This window comes from Apium graveolens, chromosome 9, assembly GCF_009905375.1.
Source record: "Apium graveolens cultivar Ventura chromosome 9, ASM990537v1, whole genome shotgun sequence".
Classification (NCBI taxonomy): Eukaryota; Viridiplantae; Streptophyta; class Magnoliopsida; order Apiales; family Apiaceae; genus Apium; species Apium graveolens.
In genome coordinates this window covers 193,909,281-193,935,871 of record NC_133655.1, presented here as the reverse complement: position 1 = coordinate 193,935,871, position 26,591 = coordinate 193,909,281, and the positions used below count along the sequence as shown (strand labels likewise).

At 33.1% G+C, this 26,591-nt stretch overlaps 1 protein-coding gene and 1 pseudogene across 1 annotated transcript; both read right to left on the bottom strand.

Annotated features, from left to right (window-relative positions):
* Positions 1-226: 226 nt before the first annotated feature.
* Positions 227-2,967, bottom strand: LOC141685810 (trans-anol O-methyltransferase 1-like; annotated as a pseudogene).
* A 947-nt stretch (positions 2,968-3,914) lies between these two features.
* On the bottom strand, positions 3,915-10,448 carry LOC141683905 (calreticulin-3-like). Its single transcript, XM_074488705.1, has 14 exons — positions 10,277-10,448; positions 9,219-9,326; positions 8,382-8,574; positions 7,459-7,717; positions 7,171-7,227; positions 7,041-7,088; positions 6,707-6,793; positions 6,551-6,608; positions 6,388-6,455; positions 6,200-6,292; positions 6,056-6,112; positions 5,857-5,955; positions 4,936-4,968; positions 3,915-4,227 (listed from the first exon to the last, which is right to left on the bottom strand). Exons 1-14 carry the CDS (start codon positions 10,398-10,400, stop codon positions 4,216-4,218), a joined length of 1,296 nt encoding a protein of 431 aa, XP_074344806.1. The 5' UTR covers positions 10,401-10,448; the 3' UTR covers positions 3,915-4,215.
* Positions 10,449-26,591: the final 16,143 nt, after the last annotated feature.

Sequence of the window (26,591 nt, the reverse complement as noted above, 5' to 3'; positions counted from 1 at the left end):
CATGGATTTAATCCCATGTAAAATATGTATTTCTAAATTACAATGCGTCCAATCTTTTATGTTCTGGAACTTGAAATTGAGTTTCGATCGAGATGGACCCAAAACTATACCAAAATTTTACAAAGTCTTGTTTAAATATCTTAAACAATGAAGTAAGCTGGCTCATTTTTGCACAAGCACATCATACAATATAATTCCTTGAGAATCAAGCACAAGACATTCACGTTTACTTGTACAACTCAACTACACCATACAAACCTGCCCCGCATATGTACTTGGAGCTTGCAAATCCAGCTTCTTTTCCCAACATTTGAAATCTTTAGTAGTCCTCTCTCTTCCCCCATGGGTAAATATCATCATGTGTACATCCAGCTGAGATGTGTTCTTCGCAATGACATCGTTTTCTGGCAGCTCTGTAGGCATCATCTCCATAATCACCACCTTGCCATTTTCTGGTACCGCTTCATGACATTTTTTTAAAATCTTCACACTTTCTTCATCATTCCAGTCATGGAGCACCCTCTGTATAAAACTACAAGTTAGCAACTTTGAGTCTCGACGTAAAACTCAACAAGCAGAGCTTTAAAGAAGATCGAGCCAAGTTTGAGTATAATTAATGTTCAGAAGTGCTACGAGCTTGAATATATATTGTTTTACAATAAGCTTGTGACAGAGTAAACGAGATACGTCTTTGAGCTTCTATTGAATCAAGAAATGCTAGCAAAAACTTGAATATAAATTTATGAACTAAATAAACAAGCTGCTAGTGAAACACGCAGGCACAATTAAATCAGCAGCTCGCAAACAACTATTCCTTTAACCAGCCATACTTGAACAAATCAGTAAGCTCAAGTAAGATGAGGCTCAAACTGGACTATTTCTTCATAAACAACATTTGAGTAGAGCCCAGCTGGCTTCGCTCCATTAGAGCATATCAACAAGTGAAAATATGAGCTATTGTTTCTTACTTGCCTGAAGCAATACAACTTCTCCTCTGGGAACTGATGCAAACATGTCTCCTCCAATGTGATGAATACCTGATAAATTTAAGGACGGATATGATTTGTTCAACCCCTCACAAGTCACAAAACTATATATATTCAAGGCTAAAGTGAATACCTGGCAATGAAGGTGCATTTTCAATTATATGAGGTAGATCAAAGTTAATTCCTTTGAGATGAGGGTTCATAGAGACAATACAACTCAACGTTGCACCATGTGCACCGCCTACATCAACCACCTCTTTCACTCCCTCAAATCCTTTGTACTGTTGTAGTACGGTCATGTAAGTAGCAGCAGACTTCTCCATTGCTTGGCTCAAAAGCTTAGCAAGGTGTTTATCTTTTTCTAAATACTCAAAAAATGAAATTCCCTCATGCGCCATCACGAATGGCATCCCTCCCTCCAGAACTGCATCTTTCAACTTATACCTGCAAAGCGTGCGTGTTAGAAATACTCAGTTGTAGATGACTGCAAGGACTACAAAGTGGCGAAACATAATATTATTAAAGGCGGAGCCAAAATATTTCGAGCAAGTTTCAAAGTTCAGTGAACGGACAAGGCCTTGTTTGCCCGGTCATTTATTAAATCTCAATTATTATTTGAATCATTAATAATTATGAACAAATAAGAATCTCAATACATAATAAATAAGATTATTTGGTAAACATAGTATTTATCAAAATTACCATGAAAATAGAAAATAACTTTATTAAAAATTATTTTGTGAAACTAATTAATGATATGTTTTGACATTTTCCACTAAAATTAAATAAAAAATTAATAAATTTGCTAATGAAATATAATTATATTAATTTCAGAATATCACATTTTACAAAATAAAACAACATAAAATGTTAAAAATATCATATCTAATATTGATGGTCTATTTTTAAAAATATAAATTAACAATTAAGATTATTTTGACGATATATGGACCTAAATTTTGAATAAAAAATTCTTTAACCTTATTATAAACATATAATTTTAAATACCTGTCTAGACTAATTTGAGAAGGGAAAAAAGAGACGTATGTGTGAACTTTTTATGTACTCCTGTATAAAATGGAATGAAAGAGCCTAGTACCACCAACTTAGCGTTTCAGCACAATTTTTGTATCTCAATCATTAAGAAGAAATTAATCATTTAGAAATATACAAACTGAGTTACAAACAATATTAATGAACTAAATCATTCAAATAAGCCCGTTAAGAGGGAGTACACAGAAAGGGAGGGAGGGAGGTGAAACAAACCAGCATTTGTGAATCTCTTTGTGATGATTGAACTGATGATACGGAACAAAGCAAGGTCCATCTTGAGATTGAACAAAATATTGTGAAATCGAGGTTAGGCCATACGATCTACTGAGAAGAGCATTGCAACTATTTTTTATAAGCTTGCATTTGATGATGGAGTGGCTTGTGAGAAGGCGAAGCATACGATCAAGCATGTCTGGAGCTTCGCTGTTCTTTGTAGGAATGTTCAATGCGATTTCATCAGGATGAAGGTAGCCATCAAGGCCAACTTTTTGCATGATAATGTCAAAGACATTAAGCTCAAAAAGGGCACTGAGTACACCATGGACAGCCGAAGAATTCATTATCTGCATCGCAGTTAAGAACGCTTCTTGATCATGTGAAGCCATGGTTAGTTTACTTGTCTTAAAATTTTTAAATTTTTGTAGGCCAATATTTGATAAGTTTCTGTGCAGTACATATAAGGCCTCTCCTTTTCATTGTCACTGGTCGGCCAAAATTTGTTTTTTCCGGGCAATGAAATTACCAAATTTTATTTAATGTTATATAAGGTTCATAAAAGGGCTCTCTTTTTCGTTGTCATTGGCCGGCCAAAATTTGTTTTATCCCCGCAAATAAAATGGTCAAAATATCTTATGCAAGGATGTCTCTGTCACTTTGGCCTAAGTTTGTTACACGATCTTACGAGTAGACCTGGCAATTTTGGACACGACACGATTTACACGACACGAAACGACACGAAAATTTAGTGTTTGTGTTTGCATTTTTAGTACACGACACGAAAGTACACGGTCGAGATTTAGTGTCGGTTTTGTGTTTAACCTTCAAGTACACGACACGACACGAAGTATACGACATAAATAAATATTATAATTAAATTTTAAGATTTTTTATGAATATATGTAGAATTATAATAAATGTATGCATATTTATTTTTAGAATATTATTTGATTTCATTATATTGTATAGATATGAGATCTAAATATATATTTTTCATATTTTTTTATAATTTTTTTACCTAAAAATCTTATATTTTAATTTATATTAATATTAAATTTAATATATATTAATATTCAATTAACACGACATACACGACACGAAACGAAAGTACACGAACACGAATGTACACGAACGCTAAACATGTCAGATTTGTGTTTAGCCTTCAAGTACACGAAACACGAAAATACACGACACGAAAGTATACGACACGAACGAATTGCCAGGTCTACTTACGAGGCTTTCATTAGAATGCAAAGCGTTAAAGTGTGTGTTTACAGGTTATGCTACTGATAGCAACTGCAGATTCTTTGCATTTTAATGAAAAGTAGATTAATAACTACTTAGTAGAGGAACAGATTTATGTTTTACCTAAACAAAATAAAGCTTGAGACATGATGAATATAGTAAAACAATATCAGATTTATTTATTTATTCACAGTTTCAGTGTTGAAACAATATCTGTAATCTCTATATGTAATGTAACAATGGTTGTTATATACATCTCCATCTCCTTTGAATTTAAGACCAGAGAGAGAACTGAGATCTTAAAGGCTTATTACACCCACTCTTGACGCCTCAATATTCTGGAAGTAAATTCGGACGAGTTCCAGTCATGAAATTAATTTCAAGTTTGCCACTGAACTTCTTCAGAGTTTCTAATAAAACTTAACTGCCATGGTTATAATAGCATATAAAACATACATTTCTAAATGGAATTCTTCCACTCTTTATGTTGAGAAAATTACAACTGATATGTATCTTACTAGTACGAACCAAAAACAACACTACAATATAACAAGAAACATTCTCAAATTTCTGAAGCAAAGAACAAGGTTTTCATCGATAGACATGAATTTTATACCAGTACTGAATACAACTGAAGGATGTTGACACCTCATACAACATTGACCATGGATAGATGACGCTCATTTTACTGATTTTTCGATATGATTGTTTGTTATTAAAGTTCATCCTGCAAAACACAAAACAAAATTCATCAACAAAAAAATGTCTTCTCAAGGACATGACTGTTAAGTAATGTAGCAGAGTCAAGAAAATGGTCTTAGAATCTATGCTATAGTTTCAATGCATTTAACGGTGTTTATAATATTTATTCTTATAAGTTTCAAGTACCAGTTATCCGTTCTTCCATCTTTTCTTTCAAATGTTCATTCATCTAGCTTTCATTAGGTGACCAAAGTAGCTCGGCAAATCTTAAACCCAGGTCAAGGGCCTAGTACTGCATGGATTTTCAGGTTGCCAATAAATCCACAGAGTATTTTCACATTCTACACAACCTAACAACTCAATCTACTTGTCCCAGTGTACCATTACCAAGTATGCCGTTTTGAATACTTCAAACAACTACTTTTCAAGTTTTTACCAATATACTCTACGTCTCTGTACCAAAAAATTAAAATTAAAACTCTACAATTCTACTTTGCGTCACAGCCTTTTCTTAATGCTAAGATGAGATAGTCTAACAGAACAATGCTAAGATGAGATAGTCTAACAGAACACTGTCTTGTGAAAATTTATGTGCACGACCACTGCATGGCATAAAGCCTTAATTTACAGAACTTCAGAAAATTTGAAAATATTGGAATCCTTCATAATTATAATGAGATGCAGCAAGTGAAAAAGAGAGAAAAATTGATTGAAATATAACTATTACGCTTACATGATAATCATCCATGTAGTCATGACGATCACGCTGCAAAAGAAAATGACAAAATCAGAGATCAAATACTCATGTGTAATAGATTAAGAATAAGAATAATTACAATGAACTAGAACCATCCACTCTTTGACATATGTAAGAAATTGATGTGTATGCATGGCTAGTTATTGTAATGTTCGTCAAATAGATTGGTATCCGCTCTAGAAAGCTCAGAAGATATCAAACTGACTAATTGTGTTAAACATCATTATTGTACTATGTTACGAGAGATAAAATAAAATTATGAAACACAGGAGCCATTAATTAATAGGATCTCTACTTGATTTATCTTTTTACAGAAATAGAATATGGCTGTCACCTGTCAGGGGCCTTTTAAACTTCTCTTAATATTATACAAACATAAAATTAGGAAAAGTAAGATAAGTTAACACTTAAAAATTAGCTACATTTGAGGTAGGCAGGAATAAGTAATAGCAAGTTCCTAATTATAAAAAAAATATCAAAGTACGGTTTGGATAGCATCGATAATGAGGGTCTGTGCATCTACCTCGAATAGTTGAGACTGTTCTCTTGAAATGGAAAACGCACAAGGAAAAAACAAGTGACTACAAGTTACAGAGACAAACTGTGTTGTCTTGTAGTATTTAGTAAAATATGAAGAGATGTTCATTTACTAGATAATTTACTTAATTTAAAGTGGGTGACGGAATGACAGAATAATTTATGGTAGACGGAAATAAAAACGTAGTTTTAGAGGAAAGATGGAGTGCGTGAGTAAAGCTTCTTGGTCTAGCGGTATCTGTCTTGCTCTTTTTATGGTAGGTTGAGATTTTAAGTCCCACAAAAACGGGTGAGTTACCTGTCTAAATGGTTAAATAAAAAAACATGAAGAAGAAGTTGTGCAAGAATTATGATACTAACCCTGCGATATCTATCTCTATGTCTATCTCTGTGGTGTCCCCGGTCATAGCCCCTCTCCCTCTTCCTCCTTTCACCTTCCTCTCTTGCTCTTTGAGCTTCCTGCATGCATAAATGGTGAAAGCAATTTATAAAGACTTTACATAAACCATAATACTAGCACCAGAATCCAAGGATTTAATAATTGCATCATAACAACCACCTCTTCTTCCCTTGCTTTCCTCACTTTCTCTGCTTCCTCAAACGCCTCTTTTTCGATCTAAATCATTATAACATTATTTTAGCAACACATGATGATAATCATTAATATACCATGATGATTAGTATCTAAAGAGCTAGATTGTACCTCTCTGTTAGCGAAAACTTCTTGCACAACTTGCTTTGCGTATTCTGGCTCATCACAGATTAGAACATTGTCAAAGACTGCACCTGCCTTTACCTGCAGGCATAACATTAGGGAATCCCATTCGGTCCATAAATGATGAATCATGATGATTGCTGCAAATAAGATAAACGAATACATTGATATCCTACCTGCCATACTTCTATTCCGACATACTTAATTGGCTTCATAACATAAAGATCGGGATCATCTTCAAATTCTATACATAATGAGAGAAAATTAGAGAACTATGTACATATCAAAGTTGGACAAAACACATATAATCACACTATACAGTATACATAATTGGAATACCTGGATTATCAATATATGGAATTTTCCACTTCCCTTTATAGTTGGGGTTCTTTATCTTCTGTTGCATTAAAATCCATCAGAGATTAGAAAAGTACATTACCAAGTAATCACTTTGTGGCTTCTACTAGTTCTTAAAGAAAAGTAAATGTAATGAACCTTGTTCTTCCATGGTCCTTTATAGTCGGGATTAGGCACTCTGGGTGGTTTCCATACACCATCCTCATCTTCATCCCATGTATCAGGCTAATTGAGGAAAAACGATAATAATCATAAGATGCATATACCTTGGTTTTGCAATTTCATTTTACATATAATATACTTGATCTACCATAATGGGAATGTGAGTGTGCGTCAGTGCATGACACAGTGTGTGTGTGTGTGATAGAGAGAGAGAGAGAGAGAGAGAGAGAGAGAGAGAGAGAGAGAGAGAGAGAGTACAACCAAACACATCCCTGTATCATAATATCAAGTTAGCAAGACAGCAACTAACCTTCGTAGCTTTTGGGTCAGGAATTGTTCTTGGTATTGAGTCATATCCCTGCTTGTCATCGTACTATATGTTAGTAAATAGCCAATGTGCAATAATTAAAGTATAAATTTACAAATAAACAGCTCGTTACCTCTGGCTTGACATGATTTGGATCATCAATGTATTCTTTATCCTCCCAATCCGCAGGCTGAAAAACATGACTTGTTACTCAAACTAGAATTCTAAAGATTGAAATGACCGCAACATTGCTTAGCAAAAAAAGAAAGAAAAAGAAATGACCGCAACATTAAAATAATAACAATTTGAAGTTGAAATCAGTTTAAGACCTAAGATAAGCTTAAAATAATATAAATGTCTGCGACGAACTAAACTCGAATTGACTTTAGCTGTTCAATGGCAATAGTACGCTCTAGCTAACCTTTTTGGCATTAACAGCTCTTATTTTGCGAGGAGGAAGGATATCCCAGTCTGTGTACATGCTTCCAGAATCTCTCTCTCTGCCATCGATGAGAATACTATATGAAGCATCTGGCCTAAGAATAAATGTGTAAAAATGGGTTAACTTGTCTGTCTCGCATTCCAATTCCTTCTTGATGGGATAATTCTGTCCCTGATAAGATAATATGACATGAAGCTTCTTCTTCTGTGTGCCACATATATCCGGTCCAAACATCAAACTGCAGAAATAAGGACCGTGAGAAATAGCTTCTAAATCAAAATGCAGAAATAATGACCGTGAGCAATAGTTTCTAAAACAATTAAGGCAGCGAAATTGAAGTTGAAAAATTTGCACTATTTTGCAGGTGGTAGTTGTAATGATGATATATTTACGGAGATAACTGAACATTGTAAGGATTTGACAAAAGCTCAATACAGACTCTAGTTGTAGATATAATTGTGGTAGAAGAAAATAATTATTGTTGGCTGACAGTTGTCCAAATGTTGGAATATAATGAAGAAAATAAATTGTACGAGTGAGGTGAGAAAAAGACAAATTCGTGACTAAGCCGATTACTGTGATTTCCACTTTAACCAGGTTCAAAATTGCTTAATCACTACCTTATTAATGAAATGGAATCTAATAGTGCTCTCATTAGTGCAATTTGTTATGCACCAGAGTAAAAACAATGTACTGCCTTCTTCCAGTTTTGGGGCTTCATTAGTACTATTTTCAGGAAAGATAGCTGACTCTGGGTTTTCCAAACAAAGAAAGCCAGAACAAATTGAGGTGGTAAGTGCAAGAAATACTTATTAGAAAATTATTTAAAAGGACAAAAAATGAATATGGATTTCTGTTAAATTATAGTTGTGATCTTATCTAAAATTGAAATTATGACAAACCTGTAAGGAGTGTCCCCGCCGAATTTCTTTTGATTAACAAATCCAGATAGAAGCTTTATGTAGCCGCCGCCACATTCAATGTCCTGCTCTAACTTAATGGAGTATTGCAGAACCAGTGTCCTGTCCTTGTTGTTAAATTCTGGTATTTTGGCGGATATTGCAGAATGCTTGGCATCACTAGCTGTCTGAATACCTGTACATTTGAAAAAATGTGAAAATCCTGCTAGCTTACTCAGTTAGGGTTTATAATGAAGTAAAGTCATAAGTCTATTGAAGTTGCAAGAAAACTAATTACTACATTGAAAACTACATGCTTCACTTCATCTCAACTGAAATACAGTGGTCAACTAGTAATCTGACAACAACACACACCTCCCACAAAGTGTGCATATGATGGTTTCTCTATGGGTTGGAAGAATTTAATTCTGTCTAATTATAGTCACTAATTACCCAGGCATCACATCTGTTAATTATTAATGGAGAAGCAGACAGTTAAACAAGAAACATCTGTCTGCTCGTTTATGGCTTCCTGACAATCCAATTCACCCTTTCATTCAAGAAATTTTATCATATTTTGTAACTGGTAGGAGAATCACGGCCGAGTGGAACTTGGACCAAACATCATGATGTATTACTATTTAATAAAGAAAAAGCGAGGTCCTGAAAACCAATATAATATGTCTACATAAACATCAAGATAAATTTCTATCAAAAAGTTAGTTACTCTAACAGATTATATGCAGCCAATATCAAACCTAAAAGGACAAATAGCAGCTTTTCAATGCATAAAGGATTCCATATTAACTCATAATAATAGCGTAAGTAACAAGGACACACCTTTATCATCAGGATCACCTGACCACCTTCCAGCCGTATGCTTAAAAGATCCTGCTTTACCTTCACTTCTCTTCCAATCAGACTTTACCCATCTTCTATGCCACCCATCTATCCAAAACGTAACAACATACATAAAGTCCCATTATAATTGGGACAAAAGAAACTATAGAATATATAATGAAGATGACTCGGAAAAATATGATATATAAATTGCAGTTTCTACTGTTTTTCAGATTTAGACAGCAGAAAATTTGAATTAAGCAATAGCTACTTATAACAAAAACTCCAAATTATAACCATAAGTACCAATTTTCAACTTAAGTCCAAATTCAACAATTGAGTAACTTTACATTTACTTTTAACTAAGTTTCCTCAAAATGGGTCAATGCATACTTCTTTTTCTTTTTCTTATTTTGAGGAACCAACAGCATAAATATCTAAATATTATGTAAATTGGGATCAATTCGGTCATTACTTTTTTATAGCTAAATAGTATGAATCACTTTTGGAGCCCTAGCATTTTCCCGTAAATTAATATAAGAAAGGCGAAAACATAAGAAAAGTCACTTCACTTATCAGCTACATCTTGGCTGTGAAACTTTCCACAACTTGCCACAACAAGTCACATAAAACTCAAAGTAAAACATTGCCTCGTACAGTTACATTATAAGTTCCTTAAAATTAACTTCCAGATTTCAACTTATAATTTCCAACAGTTAGATAGTAAACTTTTAAGTAACTTTCAACTTAAAAATTACGTATTCGAAACAAACAAGACCTGAATTTCCTCAAAGGGTCCACCATAAATTCGTGTAAGAAATGCAAAAAACACAAATAAGTTACTACAGTTATCAGCTACATCTGAGCTTTCAAACTCTCCACAATTAGCTACAAGTCTACAACAAGTAACATAAAACTTCAAACTAACAAAACTTTCCCATATATAGTCAATTATACATACATTCACATACACACAATAACTAACAAAATTACAAAACTGAAATATAACTAAAACTAAAAAGTGAAAGATCATAAAACAAGCAACAATAAAGGAGTACCTTCAAAACGCTCTTCAAAAATAATCTCAGAAAAAGCAGGAGCAATGAGTGCAGCAACTAAAAGGGCAGCTACAAGAATCTTGAACAGAGATTTGGAGCTTAAAATAACACAAATCTTGCCCATATTAGAAGATCATGTGAAGCTCATATGTGTACTGAATGAGTTTCTTGTTTGGTCTACTTATAGAATGTTTGTGTAATGAAAAGCACTTGTGTGTTTGCGTAATTTACAGTGTTGCCACTGGATGATGGTGGCATTGACTCTTGACTTGAATAAATTGTTTATGAAATCTAGACCAATGAAAATGGAGCTTCAACGTTGCATTGTCCAATAGCGTAGTGTCTTTAGGTTTGTGCAATGGGCACCATGATTCCTGTTTGTGCCTTTGAATTTGTCCATTTGGGTTAGGCTTTTACCCCTCTCAAATATTTGTTCCATTAATTCTTGAATTTTTGATAAATTCTAATTAAAATGATTAAATTAAAAAAATATATTATTCAATTTTAAGTTCAAATGTATTGTGTACTTTAAAAACTTAAATGTTATAAAATATTTTGGGTTCAAATCTCGTTAATAACATATTAAAATTAAATATATTAATTTTAAAAATATATAAAAATAAGTTCAAATTTCATTAATCACATTTTATTTTATGTATTAGAAATTAGTCATGCCAAAGAAATCTTAACTTTTATAATATTTCATTTGCTAAAATTAAAATTTATCATTTAAGCCTATAAATATCTTATAATTGTACTATAAAATAATTATCGATATCTACAGTATATTATAATTGACCAAATAATGAAAATTTTATAATATGTTGGGTATTGTTAATATCATTTTAACCTAATTAATATTTGGGTTTGTCTACTGTGCCCATGGAACATATATTAACCAATAAATTCTATGAATTTGAAATTTTTTTATTGGTGTAATTGATATAAATACAGGTGGTTCATCAATATTTATGATTAAAAAACCAATTTTGACACATATTTTCTTAATATACGGACACACAGAAAATCCGTTATTATTTAAAACGCTTCTACTTCTACTTTGCCTTATAAATCTACTGATGGACTCAAACATGTGGGCACAGTATTTGCATATCCGATTTTATCAGGCTTTTAATTATTTTCTATAGTTAATATTAATTTTACTTTGCCTCCTAATGAACTTAAACACTAGTTGGCCCCAAATTTTACGTTTATATCTGATTCTATCACACTTCTTAATTATAATCTATATTTATGAACATTTATATTATATTATAATATATAAAAATTAAAAATTTAATTGATCGGATAATTCATTAATTTAATTAAGAGTTAATTTCACTTTACATTATTTTGGTTTCAACATAATATGGTATAGGTAAAGAATTTTAATTATATACAATATATATATATCCCTTATATAGTGAAACCCTATGAAAGACCACCCCCCCGTTCAGTATGGAGATATTATGTATAAAATATTTATAAAATATATTAAAAATCTAAAAAGTTGCAAAGTAGAAAGTAAAAAATATAGTTAGTTTTATTATAGTTCTAGTATATATATATATATATATTTATAATGTGCGCAATAATTATAAATATATCAAAAAAATCATTTAACTTTAATATTTTAAAGATGGAATAATTAAATAGAAAACTAAAAAAATTATTATTATTCTTTAAAAAGTTCTTAAATCGGTTTAACACTTGATTTTTTTAATCATTAGTTGTTTACTATTTTTTTCCAATTTTAAAATTTATTAATATTTTATTTAAATATTTTATATGTGTTATTTTCTAATTAAAATTTTAATTCTAAATCACCATAATAACTAACTCACCTTCGCTTAAAAATAAAACTTGCTATAAAACTGTTAAGGAAGAGATAATTACTTTGTTATTATATTGATTCGAGTTAAAATAAAATAATATTTCCTATTTATCCTAGCTAAAAAACTATACTATCGAATTGGGCTAAACAAAATAAAATTCAGGAGGATTTTATTGGTCGGTATGAGCATTTCGAAATAAAATAAAATAATTTACACTTTTCATCGATATAAAAAAAATTATATTATTGATCCACACTAAAACAAATTTAAAGAAAATTAAACATAATTAGTTGGATTTATTCGATACAATGAACATCGGGCTAAAATAAAATTAAAATAAAAAGAAATTTTTTTGATTGGTATATATATATATATATATATTTATCGTAGGTAACCCGCAGCCGCTACCCTTCGGGTGCGCACTCGGTAAACCTGCGACAGGCTCTGACTCAGGAGGCATAATCATAAATTCGCCTCCCGTGGGATTCGAACCTGTGACCAAGAGGATAGTTCCTCTCTTTAACCCGCTGAACCAACGCTTGCGGGCGATTGGTATATTGCCTCACGATAAAACAAAATAATATACACTTCACATCCGGACTAAAACAAAATTATATTATAAATTTAGCGAAAATAAATTAAAAGAAAATAATTATAATCTAGGCTAAAAAGAAATTATATTATTGATCCTAGCTAACATAAATTATAAATAAATTAAATATAATTAGTTGGATTTGGTCAGTACAATGAGTCTCGAGTTAAAAATAATAATAAATACTACTGATCTAGCTAAAAAATTATATTATTGAACCGAGCTAAAATAAAAGTAAAAATCGAATGATAATTCATTAGTCATAATAATGGTATCGAAGTAAACAAAATAATATAACTTTTCCTTCGGGCAAAATGAAAAATATCGAATTGGTTAAAAAGAAAACTAAAATTAAAAGAAAATATGTAAGTCGGTATAATGGTATCGAGGTAAAAAAAATAATGTATACATGTTCATTTGTGTTAAAACAAATTTATAATATTCATCAAGACTAAAATAAATCAAAATCAAAGTAAATATAATTAGTTGGATTGACCCATAAAATGGGCCTCAAGCTAAAATATATACAATGACCGAGACTTAAACAAATTAAAATTAAAAGAAAATTTGTAGATCGGTATAATGAGCTATATATAAAAAAATAATACATACTAAAATAAAATTATACTATTTATGCTGCATTAAAGTAAAAGCAAATTAAATATAATTTGCTTTGTACAATGGATCTAGGACTAAAAATTAAAATAATAAATATCATTGATCCAACAAAAAAATAATACTATGGAATTGGGATAACGAGAAGTGATATCGAAAGATATTTTATTAACCAAATCAGGTTAAAAAAGTAATATAAATTAATTCTCCGAGTTAAAATAAAATTAATATTTAAACTAATATATACTTATTATGCTATTGATATGTGGTAAAAAATACCTTTTGAATGAAAATATAACTATTTTTTTCAAACACGCCTATAAATATCAAAAGAAATCTATATTCAATGAGTATATTTTCATTTTCAAATATCTCTTATATATTATCTATATATAAATAATATAACAACACTGTGGTTTGATAAGTAATTTACTTAATATGACCATTATATTTCTACAATAATATATATATAATATTTATTTCACAATGTCATTGATTCATTAAAAATAATTAATTTTTGTATAAGTAATATGTGAATACATACATTAACACATACATACATATATATATATATCTATGATAAATATATATCTATACATAAATTAATATAGACATACATACATAGATACATACTCATATATTCTTATTTATCATCAATTTAAATTATATGGAATAAAAAATAAAATAAACTATTTTTACACATATGTATGATTCATACTTTACTATTAATAATTATGTGGCATGTATCATATACTCACACCATCCCATATGTTGTTAACATATGAGATTTGTTGAGTAAATTAATTCATATGACAATTATACCTTTACATTAATATATATATATAATATTTAATTCACATCGTCATTCATTTATTAAACATTATCATTTATTGTATAATTAATATGTACATACAGATATACATAAATACATACATATATACAATAATATATACATATATAAATTAATACAGCAACATACACACACAGGCACACATACATACTCGTGCATTCTTATTTGTCATCAATCTATTCTCGTCCTTCAACATAATGAAATGGAGAAAGATTATATTAAATTTTAGGAAATAAAAAACAAAATAAACTCTTTATACAGATATGTACGATTAATACTACAATATTAATTATTCTATGACATATATCATATATTTTCACCGTTTCATAGGTTGTCGACATCATTGTTAGATACAAAGATCAAAAAAATGAATTATGTTGAAGAAGAATTAAGAAAACGGGGGTAAATTTTGGATGCATTATAATAAAATAATATTGTTAGAATTTGGCTCAACATCGCTAACTCAAAGGATACAAGTTACTCCAAGAATATGATACAAGACATAGATGTCAAAGAAGACTTTCTGATAATATGGCATAAAGAAAGAATAAGCATCATATGTGACTAGACGTCAAGGAAGAGCATTGCAGTCAGTTTCGTATGAGAACTTCCTAGGATCAAAATAAATGATACTAAGGGTTAGAATATACGGGTAATGCCTCCAGATTAGTATATTTTCTTCTAAGTAGTAAGAGATTTTCGCTCGGCAAGTAACTCGATTGTGATTCCAGGAAATTGAGGTATGATGATACGTTTGTGCGTCAATCGTATCCAGTCGAGATTTTCTCGTTAATTCTTAATTCTGGTGTAATTTTTGTTAGTGTTTGTGCCCTATAGACAACACTATGATGTTTTAGTTTAAGACATTAGGATTATTAATGTTTATGTTCTATCGATTATTCTCTTTATAATTTATTAATTCTTAATTTACTGCGATATAAATGTTAGATTTATAAAGGTCCTTGGAATATGATATGCAATACTATATCTCTAAGTATGTGACTTAGAAATGAGATTATGAGAATTATATCAATATTCCTAATGGTCCCTAGTCGAGTATTATTATTAAGGGACAATAATAATGTATTAAGACTGGTGTGTTTGTTGACTGATGATCACATCTCATTGATCATAGGTATAGTGATACTAAAGTAAAAAACACAGGCAGATGTATATGTACATGGTGCTGCACAGACCCAATGTGAGATTCTACATGTCTGTTGTGTCATAAGTAATTCTCATAGTGATAATGATGTAATGGTCCTTAGACTTGAAGTCATTATATTTCTATACGAGAATTACTGTACATTGATTCCATTAAAAGTTATCCTTGACCGGGTAATGATAAAAGTGGACATTGGGTATATTATGAATCGTATGAGAAATATGAATGATCTAGATGGGATTTAACCCTCCTATTTTACGAGTGATATTATTGGCCTCTTGTGTGAGCTAGACTATGAAATGCGTGGCCACGCTCAAATGTTGATTTGATATGATAGTCTACTCATTGATCAAAGAAACTTGGATTAAACTATGATGAGGATGATACATTACATGCCTCTAGTTTAATCTATAATATTTGGTTAAAGGGATTATATTACATTGTACATTATTCACAAAAGGTTTAATCGATCACCGATTCATTTATTATGACTTGGGTAATAATGATGTATTACTAGATGCCGCTCATTGTTTACGATTTTAAATTAGATTTAAAATTCGTTGCCAACGTAATACTAACCTATAGGGTCACACACTAAGAATGCTTGAAGGATTCTTTAATTTAAATTGGATTTAAATTATATTAAAGTAATTCAAATTATTTATAATATTAATTAAGTATGACTTAATTAATTAGATAAATATTGATATTCGAATTTACTAATATTAACTATGAAATTTATTTGTTAAATAATTAAGTGAGACTTAATTATAATACAAATAGGAATTTCGAATTAATAATAACTCCTAATTAGTTAAGAGTTATAATTCATTTTTATACTCTCTATATAATATCTCTTGTGTGGCTGATTTTGCAAGAAAGGCTTTTACGAAAAACCCTAGCCACCAAGAGAGAATATGAAGAGAGCAAGAAGAAACGAGTTTGTGCTAGTACACATTCAATCCTTGAGTTCAAGCATTCGTGTGGATACCGATAGAGCGTAGATCGTAAGAGCGGGATGCGTGGTGATTGAACAAACTTTGGATCTCCATTAATCAACCAATTGGTAAAGCTTCTTAAGGTAAATAATCTGATCTATGAATTAAATATATGTTTTTCGCATGGATCCTGCGGTGGGTTTCGAAAATTCTGATTTTTACATTTTTAATTACTGTTTCCATTGCGTTTATGTGCTCGAAACCCAACAATGATATCAGAGCTACTTGCGAAAAGTGTCTAATTCGTTTATGTGTTTACTGGTTTTATGATGATAACATGTATACAATATTTCATGACTGTTATGTATGCGATTTTGTATGTTTTACATGTTGTTATGTTTATGTTTTGAGTATATGATATTCATGAGAGTTGTATAATCATATGATGATTATATAATCCATATATATACTGATATATACATGTTTTGTGTTTGTTCTTATTATAAGAATCGTATTTGATATGATTCGGAATCAGATGCAGCGGATTTGCTGAAATCTGTGTCTGGTGTCCAATTTTGGCGAACGAATACGCTATTTCATATGAAATCGAGCGTCTGAATGTAATTGATTGTAGAAGCTATCATCGACTGATCTGTAAGGCGTTTGACGTCGTTTAGGCCCTGTAATCTACGATTTAATGTTATCAGATTTAATTTCGAATTTTCTGATTTTTGTCATATTTGGTTTTTATGATTAGATCATGATGGATATGATATGTTAAGATCAGATTATGTTTTTGACATGTTATTTTGTGTTAATTGAGCATGGTGGATGGTTATGGCTTATGACCTTAGGTTAATGGTTTTGGTTTTTCAAATACGGCTTGCATGTCGTTTAATCTTGTAATTATTAAATCTTGAATGTAACTCGAGTTCTTCTTGTAAGTTCATTAGATTAGTTTTCATCTTTCATTCTTGTAATGTACATGAAGACATGAAGATTTGAAGATCAAGGGTAATCCCACACAGAGGCCATCCAAGGAAGCAATACAAGAAAGAAGACATGTAATAGTTAGCCTGTATTTATTTTCCACCTTAGATTGACCTAGATCTTTGTCATTAGCTTGATAAAGATCACATAGGATGAAGCCATAACCATCCACGTTTATTTATTTCACTTTACGTATATATGCGCTGTAATATCCGGGATATATCGTGTAATTATGTTGTTAATAAATGATTAGTATATGAGTTCAGAATCTATTCTGTGAGTTAATTATTAAATATTATCTGTACTTGGATATTCAAAAATAATATTAATTGAGTATTTTAATTTTTATATGTCCAAAATAAAACATAGATAATTGTCATATCTTCCTAATTATTTTTATGTTGATTTATGGATTTATAAGGATCATATGAAATTTATAAAATCTTTTTCCGAGTATTTAAAATCTATTTTATAAAAACGGGAACCAACCGACGTCAACCGTGGTTACGTTTTTGGAACCCGAAACTCTTCCGAGAACTTCTTCCTAACCTAATTGTAATATTCTGAGCATTTTCCATGTTTCGACTTTTTCGATCCGGCGTACGGTTTGTCCCGCGCGGGCCCCGGCGCAACATTTTCGATACAATATTCGTTTCGGTAAATCAATAAAACCCGTATTTTCGATAAACGGGAGCTTTTTATTAAAATATCCCAATTATCACTTCGTAATATGTGTAACCAGGCGCTGAGACCAAGACCGCATTACAAATTGTACTGATTTAGATAATTATCCCGAAAACCGATACCGTTTGGATCAGTTTTTATAAATAAACGTACCGTTTTATATCCGGAATGATCCAACGGGATACTAATTTTCTGTAATTATAAATAGCCTTTTTCCGTATTTTATTTCGTATCAAAATCATTTGCAGATAGTTAATTCTATAAATTTTCGGAGAAAAACCCTAATTACATAAACTGTTCTAAGAATCAAACAGCAAAACGAAGGCGTTACTGATCTCTGTTTTCAAAGCTTGAGTAACCAAAACGAAGGATTTGAAGTGTTCTATCAGATTCTGAGCTTTGTTTCACTGCAGAATCAAAGGTTTATTTTATGAAAATTTATTTATTTTCGAATTAAATTTATTAAAAATATGATTTTTTGTTCGGATGATTTTTTGTATGATTTGATGATTGCATGTTGTAGAGCTTGTTTTTCTGATGATTTTGATATATTATACGTCTGATTTGGAGTTCAATAACATGTTCAAATTTGAGTTTGATTTTCGAATTGTAAAATTAGGTTATAACCCGTATGAATGTTCTTAATTGAAATTTGGGGGTTTCTTATTCTGGAATAGATTGATGTTGTGATATAGTGGATTGTGTTCTCTGTGAAATTTGCAATCTAGTCGTATAAGTTTCATGAATCACCGAGGTCTGTAGGGAAGGGAGTTGTCTTTTGAAATTTTCCGAAGTTCGCCGGAACCTGGAAAACTTCACGGCCAAATTCCGGCCAACTCAGGGATTGTTAGGATGAATTGATTGCATGGTTGTATTCCTGGTGTTATGTAGATGTGATCTGGAGGTGGTGGTGGCCTGAGCATCCCTGGATCGTGTTTTCCGGCAAGACAGGGTGTTCTCCGGCAACCCCCCTGGAAAATTACAGTTTGGTACCTGAACTTTTGGGGACGATGCAGTTTAGTCCCTGAAGTTTCCAGAATTTGCAAATTTAGGATTCCTGTTTACAAATTATTTAAAAATCATATTTCCTATTTATTTTTATTAAAAAAATTCATTTTTAATTTCTGAAAATTCTGAAAATTATTATTTTAATTCCGAAAATTATTTTTAATTCAGATATAAATCTAAATTAATTACTTAATTAATTTCAGTTAATTTTTAATTAATTAATTGGTCAATTAATTCGAAAATTAATTGATTAATTGATTTAATTAATTATTAATTGATTTTAATCAATTATTTAATTAGATTTAATTAGTTAAAAATGATTTAAAAATTCCGAAAAATAGTTTCGAGCTTTAAAATATTATTCTAAATTATTTCCAAAGCTTGATAATTAGTATAAAATTGTTTCGGGGCCAGAATTGGCCTACCGAACTCTGTTTATTACCCCGAAATTGATCCAACGACCCGTTTTAATTCCGAAAAATGTGTTAAAAATCATTTTAAATACCTGAAAGCCTGTTTATGACCCGAGACTTATTTATAAATGATATATCATTGATTATGTGACGTGTTATGTGTTATATGTGACTTGTTGGTTGACTCTCGGTCTGTATATTCGATGTTTACTGGTTTATTGCGTAACTTTCAATCCGATAATCAGATTTGAGTGAAACGAAGGGTAGATAGAAGTATGTGTTGAATAGAATCCTATGAGTTAAATATTGATAGAGGCTTATGATATGTGAGCAGAAGAAGCAAGACGTAGGAAAGGGAAACAGGTAGTAGAGGAGTAAGACGATTGTGATTGGAAGCGAGCGCAGTGTAGTAAGCTAATACCAGGCAAGTGTTCTGAACTTTCTCGAGATATTATAGTACTTGATAGTCTTGTTGACATTGCAAGTGCTTTGAAGCACAGAAACCCAAACTCTGATTCCAATCATTGTTCTTGAGCCATGAACCTTATTCTTTCTAGACCATTGATTGTTGTATACCCAAACACGAACCACAAGTATACGAAACTACTCCACAAATATATGCAAACAAAATCCCAAACACTGAATTGAACTAATTATATACTCAAACATTGTATCCTATGCTTTGAAAGTCCAAATCTTTGAAACCCTGAAATGTTGATGCCTTTGTTATCCAATTCTTTCAATACCAGCATCCAAGCTTTTAAATTATCTTATTGATCCTTACAAGGATTGAAACCCTTTCATTGTTAAACACTCATTGTTGTTAATGATTCTGGTTATTGTTTATTATTGCTTGTTCTGTTATTATGTTAGAATTGGATTGTTTTTATAAAATTGTGGACCAGATTCGTGGTCAGACCATATAATGGTCAGTTAGGCCAATGTGTGCCTTGGATCCAGTAGTTAGAGCAATGCTGTGTGCTTTGCTCGGGGTTAGTGCGTGACTGATCAGCAGCCTAACCTTGGTTTTAAAATAAAAGTATAATATCCAATTCTAAATCATAATCCATTGTTCACCTGATATCATAATCATGTTCTCTTGATGATCATTATTCTCAGTTTTGTTATTATGACTTGCTGAGCTAGTTAGCTCATTTGTACGATATTGTTTATATTCTTTCCAGTTAAAAAGGAACCAGTTGGTAACGAGGATCCCCAGTCCAGCGCGAGAGCTAGGGGTTCAGTTTGAAAAAGCTGAGCTAGTAGGCTTCTTTTGGAATAATTTAAGTTTGTAAAAGTTGTAATAAAGTTTAATACCCAGTTTGAGTTTGAATGATTGGGATTTGAACGGTTTGTAATATAAGTAGATGTGTGGCTTGTGTGCATACTTTAACCTGTTGTGATCCGTGGTAGTTGGTAAGTAGGGTCACTGTATATTATTATTATTATCTTTATTATTGTTATCAGCAGGTTGTAAACAGTGTGTGTGTGGACCCCAAACTTCTGACCCGGGTTTGGAGGGCGCCACAGTTTTGGTATTAAAGCTACAGGTTATAAGTCACTGACACGAGCCTAGGTTAACGGGAATGGGTAGATGGTTAGGATTAGAAGTAAGGAATAGAATGATAGAACGTTGAGAGGTTGAGTGTTACGGTATAACCAGTAGTAGTATAATTCGTGTCGTGGTTCGAGATTCTTATATTGCGATATAATTTCAGATAGCAGCGATGGCCGACTCTTTTATTCCTATATCAGCTGATCACTCAGAGCCTTCAGTTGGAGTGCCGTTTTCGGATCCACGTCCTGTTGTTCCACCAGTGTTGGCTATACTACCTCCACCTGTGTTGCAGCCCGTACCATTGCAGGCTATTCCACCTCCAGGCATGAGGCCACCTATCAGAGGACCCCCACCTGCTGATTCAGGCTTTACCGGTCATTCAGTTACAGGAGTACCTTTCCAGTTCTCTTCCTATCCTATCCCATATCATCAGTTTGAGGCTTGCCTTATGGAGCATCGATTCCTTCAGGGTCAGATTCAGGAATTACTACATATTATGCGTACCAGAGACGTTGGGAGTGGTGAGAGGCGACTCAGAGAGAGGCTACAGGCGTTTCGTAGGACAGCTGCAGTGAGGATTGCTGAGGCTACACATGAGGACATCACCCCTGATTTCTTAGTGGAGTGGACTAAATGGGTTCTAGAAGAGCTTGAGGAGATTGGAGGTCCAGACTTGTCATGAGTAAGAGATTCAGAGATAGAGATACTGAGCAGTGTTGTTATGATTATGTAGTATGTACAATAGTGTGTAGTGTGTATCAATAGACTTATGAGTTGTATTTATAGACTAGCTATGCTGACTAGTGAGTAGGTTGTTGTACCCTTTTTGCTTTTACTTTCTAAGCGTCTTTACGCTTGTATTACCTAAAACTTTTGATCTATATATATCAGCACCTTTTTCCTTCCCATTACTGTCATTTACTTTATTGCACCAGTTATACCCTGAGATACCATGTACCCTGTTTTCTATAACTGTTTATATTCTGTAAAGAAGCATGCAATTTACTTAGTTACAACTATTTTCAAAAAGAGATATTTCTATTTTACAAAACTATTCTTTTATGCAAAAGATTGATTCAAAAGCTAAATAAGTTGATTGATTCTTTACAGAAAATGCATCCCAGAAGAAATACCCGCACCAACACCCAGAATGAAAAAACCAACAACAACAACAACCAAGATGATACAAACCCGAATGTGAACCCAGGACCCATGGACCCAGCAATAGCCCAGATTCTTCAAATCTTGGCCCAACAAACAGTTCACTTGGCACAACAACAACAAAGACAGACCAATCCCCAGGTAACTTTTAAAACTTTCCAGGCAGTATACCCACCAGAATTCAAGGGTTCTTTAGAGCCAATTAAAGCAAATGTTTGGTTAAAGGAAATAGAGAAGGCATTTTCCTTAGTGAAAGTAAAGGAAGAACAGAAGGTTGAGTTTGCAAGTTACTATCTGAAGAATGAGGCCACCTATTGGTGGGAGATGGTGAAGACATTGGAAGGTACATATATTATTACTTGGGAAAGGTTTAAGGAATTGTTTTTAGAAAAGTATTTTCCTCAGTTTGTTAAAGATCAAATGGAGCTGAAGTTTTTAAAATTAAAGCAAGGGAACATGTCGGTAACAGATTATGAGGGTAAGTTTGAGGAATTATCAAGGTATGTACCGTCGTATGTGGATACTGACAGGAAGAAGGCTAAGAGATTCCAGCAAGGTTTGAAACCATGGATCAGAGGGAAGGTAGCCATTTTTGAATTGGATACCTACGCAGGAGTGGTACAAAAGGCTATGATCGCAGAGACAGAGAGTGAGATGTTTTAGAAGGAGAAAGAAAGCAAGAAAAAGAAAGTTGAGGGAAGTGAGGGTCAGTCACAACCAGGGAAGTTTCCAAATTTTAAGAAGGGCAAGTTTCAGCCAGGGAGAAATTTTAATATCAGAAGACAGAATGCAGGAGACGGAGGCCAGAGCAACCGTCCAGTTAATGTGAATCAGCCGAATCAATTGAGATTAACTTTTCCAGATTGTCAAGTATGTGGAAAAAAGCATGGAGGAGTTTGTAACAAGTTGAATGTGGTATATTTCAAATGCAATCAGAAAGGGCACTATTCGAGGGAGTGCCGAAATCAGCCAGCAAGAGAGCCAGCAAATAAGGATCAGCCTATCCGGAATCCAGCAGTGAAGGTTCCAGCCATTGGATTTACGTGCTTTAAATGTGGAAAGCCAGGACATATGTCCAGGGATTGCAAGACATCAGCCCCAGTCAGTAATGCATTAAGGATTATGGGATCTACCCCAGCAGTGAATGAGACTTCAAGGGCTAGAGTTTTTGACATGTCTGTGAAGGATGCTATCCAAGATACGGATGTCGTGGCAGGTACACTTAATATGAATTCTTTATGTGCCAAAGTGTTAATAGATTCGGGAGCAACTCGATCGGTTATTTCACAAGATTTTGTTAGTAAGTTAAATTGTCCAGTTGAGTGTTTAAATGAAATAATGACTGTGGAATTAGCAAATCAAGAACGTGTATCTGTTAATCAAGTTTGTGGGAATTATGAGATTGAGATTTCTGGTAGTAAGTTTTGTGTAGATTTGATACCATTTAAGTTAGGAGAATTTGACGTTATATTAGGGATGGATTGGTTATCTAGGCACGATGCCCAGATAGATTGTCGAAATAAGAAGGTAATAGTGAAAACGCCAGACGAAAGGATAGTAACGTTCAAGGGCGAGAAGCAAGTAAAGAAGTTTTTAACAAAGATTCAAGCTAAGAAGTTATTACGGCAAGGATGCGAGCATTTTATAGCATACGTCATTGACAGAAGTTAAGAGCCAGCAAAATTTGAAGATATTCCAGTGGTAAATGAATTTCCACATGTATTTCCCGATGAATTACCAGGACTTCCTCCAGATAGAGAAATAGAATTTACGATCGACTTAGCACCTGGAACAGAACCAGTATCCAAGGCCCCGTATAGAATGGCGCCCGTCGAGATGAAAGAGCTAGCGAAGCAATTGCAGGAATTGTTAGAGAAAGGAGTAATCAGACCCAGTATATCCCCGTGGGGAGCCCCGATATTATTTGTCAAGAAGAAAGATGGAAGCATGAGACTGTGTATTGACTACAGGGAACTCAACAAGCTAACAATCAAGAACAAGTATCCGTTACCCAGAATCGATGATCTGTTTGACCAGTTGAAGGGAGCCAAGTACTTCTCCAAAATTGATTTAAGGTCAGGATATCATCAACTAAAGATCAAGCCAGAAGATATACCAAAGACAGCTTTCAGAACAAGGTATGGACATTACGAGTTTTTAGTGATGTCTTTTGGATTAACCAATGCCCCGGCAGCGTTTATGGACCTGATAAACAAAATTTTCAAGGAGTATTTGGATAAGTTTGTTATTGTGTTTATAGACGATATTTTAATTTATTCAAAGACGGAAGAGGATCATGCGGAACATGTGAGAACGACTTTGGAGATTTTAAGGAAAAAGAAGTTATATGCTAAATTCTTGAAGTGTCAGTTTTGGCTACAGGAAGTTCAGTTCTTGGGACACATAGTCAGTAAGGAAGGGATCAAAGTGGACCCGGCAAAGATCGAGGCAATTACGAATTGGGAGAGACCGAAAACACCCACCGAGGTAAGAAGTTTCTTAGGATTAGCGGGATATTATCGTCGATTTGTTCAAAATTTCTCGAGGATTGCCACACCATTGACAAAGCTTACACGAAAGAATGAAAAGTTTATATGGAATGATAAGTGCGAAGAAAGTTTTCAGAAATTGAAGCAACGATTAATCACGGCACCTGTTTTGTCACTTCCAGACGATCAAGGGAATTTTGTAATTTATAGTGATGCTTCTCACAAAGGATTAGGATGTGTTCTAATGCAGCACGAAAAGGTGATTGCGTATGCGTCAAGGCAATTGAAACCACACGAACAGAAGTATCCTACTCATGATTTGGAACTAGCAGCCATAGTTTTCGCTTTGAAGATTTGGAGACATTATTTGTATGGAGAAAAGTGCGAGATTTTCACGGATCACAAAAGCTTAAAATACATATTCACAAAGAAGGAACTTAATATGAGACAAAGGAGATGGTTAGAATTGATCAGGGACTACGACTGCTCGATTAATTATCATCCCGGTAAGGCGAATGTTGTAGCAGATGCATTGAGTCGGAAGGAAAGATTAAATGAGTTATCAGTACCTGAAGATATATATAAGGAATTTCAGAAATTGGAATTGGAGATTAGGGTTTGCAAGCCTGAGGAAGTGAAAGTATACAGTATGACTTTCCAACCGGAGTTATTGGAGAAAATAAAGAAATGTCAAGAAAATATAATGGATCAAGATATAAATCGTTTAGTAGGTGAAGAGTTATGCACACAAAAGGATGATCAAGGTATTTAGAGGTTTTCATCTAGAATTTGGATTCCACCGGTGACAAAGTTAAAGAATGAAATTTTACAGGAGGCACATAATTCAAGGTATTCCATCCATCCAGGAAGTACCAAGATGTATAGAGATTTAAAGAAGAATTATTGGTGGCCAGACATGAAGAGGGAAATTGCGGAATGGGTTAGCAAATGTTATACCTGTCAGAGGGTTAAAGCAGAGCATCAGAGACCAAGCGGATTGCTACAGCCATTGGAGATTCCAGAATGGAAGTGGGAACACATTGCCATGGATTTTATAGTTGGATTACCAAGGACAATGGCTAATCATGATGCCATTTGGGTTATAGTGGATAGACTTACCAAGTCAGCTCATTTTCTGCCTATAAATGAAAGATTTTCGCTCAACAAGTTAGTCCATATGTACCTAAAGGAAATTGCAATTCGTCATGGAGTTCCAGTGTCTATTGTATCTGATCGAGATCCAAGATTTAATTCAAGATTTTGGAAGAGTTTTCAAGAATGTTTAGGAACAAAATTGAATATGAGTACGGCCTATCACCCGCAGACGGACGGCCAAAGTGAAAGAACGATCCAGACAATCGAGGACATGTTGCGTGTTTGCGCTATTGATTTTAAAGGAAGTTGGGACGAGCATTTACCCCGGGTAGAGTTTGCTTATAACAACAGCTATCACGCCAGCATTGGGATGCCACCCTATGAAGCCCTTTATGGACGCAAATGTAGATCTCCAATATATTGGGACGAAGTAGGAGAACGCAAGATACTTGGACCTGAACTGGTACAGCAGACAAAGGAAATTGTTGAAATTATCCAGAAGAGATTGATAGCTGCACAAGATCGTCAGAGGAAATATGCAGATCAGTCAAGGAAAGACATGGAATTTGAAGAAGGAAGCTTGGTATTACTGAAAGTATCACCGTGGAAAGGACTAACGAGGTTTGGAAAGAAAGGAAAGCTGAGTCCAAGATATGTCGGACCTTTTGAGATCCTAAAGCGCGTTGGCAAAGTAGCTTACGAGTTGGCGTTACCACCGTACATGGAGCACATTCACAATGTTTTTCACGTATCGATACTCAAGAAATATAATCCAGACTCCAGGCATGTAATAGAATATGAGCCAATAGAGCTTCAGGCAGATTTGTCTTATGTAGAGAGTCCGATAGAGATTCTAGAGGAGAGAGAGAAAATATTGAGAAATAAAGTGGTAAAGTTAGTAAGAGTATTATGGAAAAACCCA

Bases quoted from the DNA above. Each gene is read 5' to 3' on its own strand.
- LOC141683905 (XM_074488705.1), bottom strand. From the start codon at position 10,400: ATGGGCAAGATTTGTGTTATTTTAAGCTCCAAATCTCTGTTCAAGATT. The intron at 6,293-6,387 runs GTAGGATATCAA...TTATGCCTGCAG, and splicing joins TCGGAATAGAAGTATGGCAG to GTAAAGGCAGGTGCAGTCTT. The intron at 6,113-6,199 runs GTACAATCTAGC...ATAATGATTTAG, and splicing joins AAGTTTTCGCTAACAGAGAG to ATCGAAAAAGAGGCGTTTGA.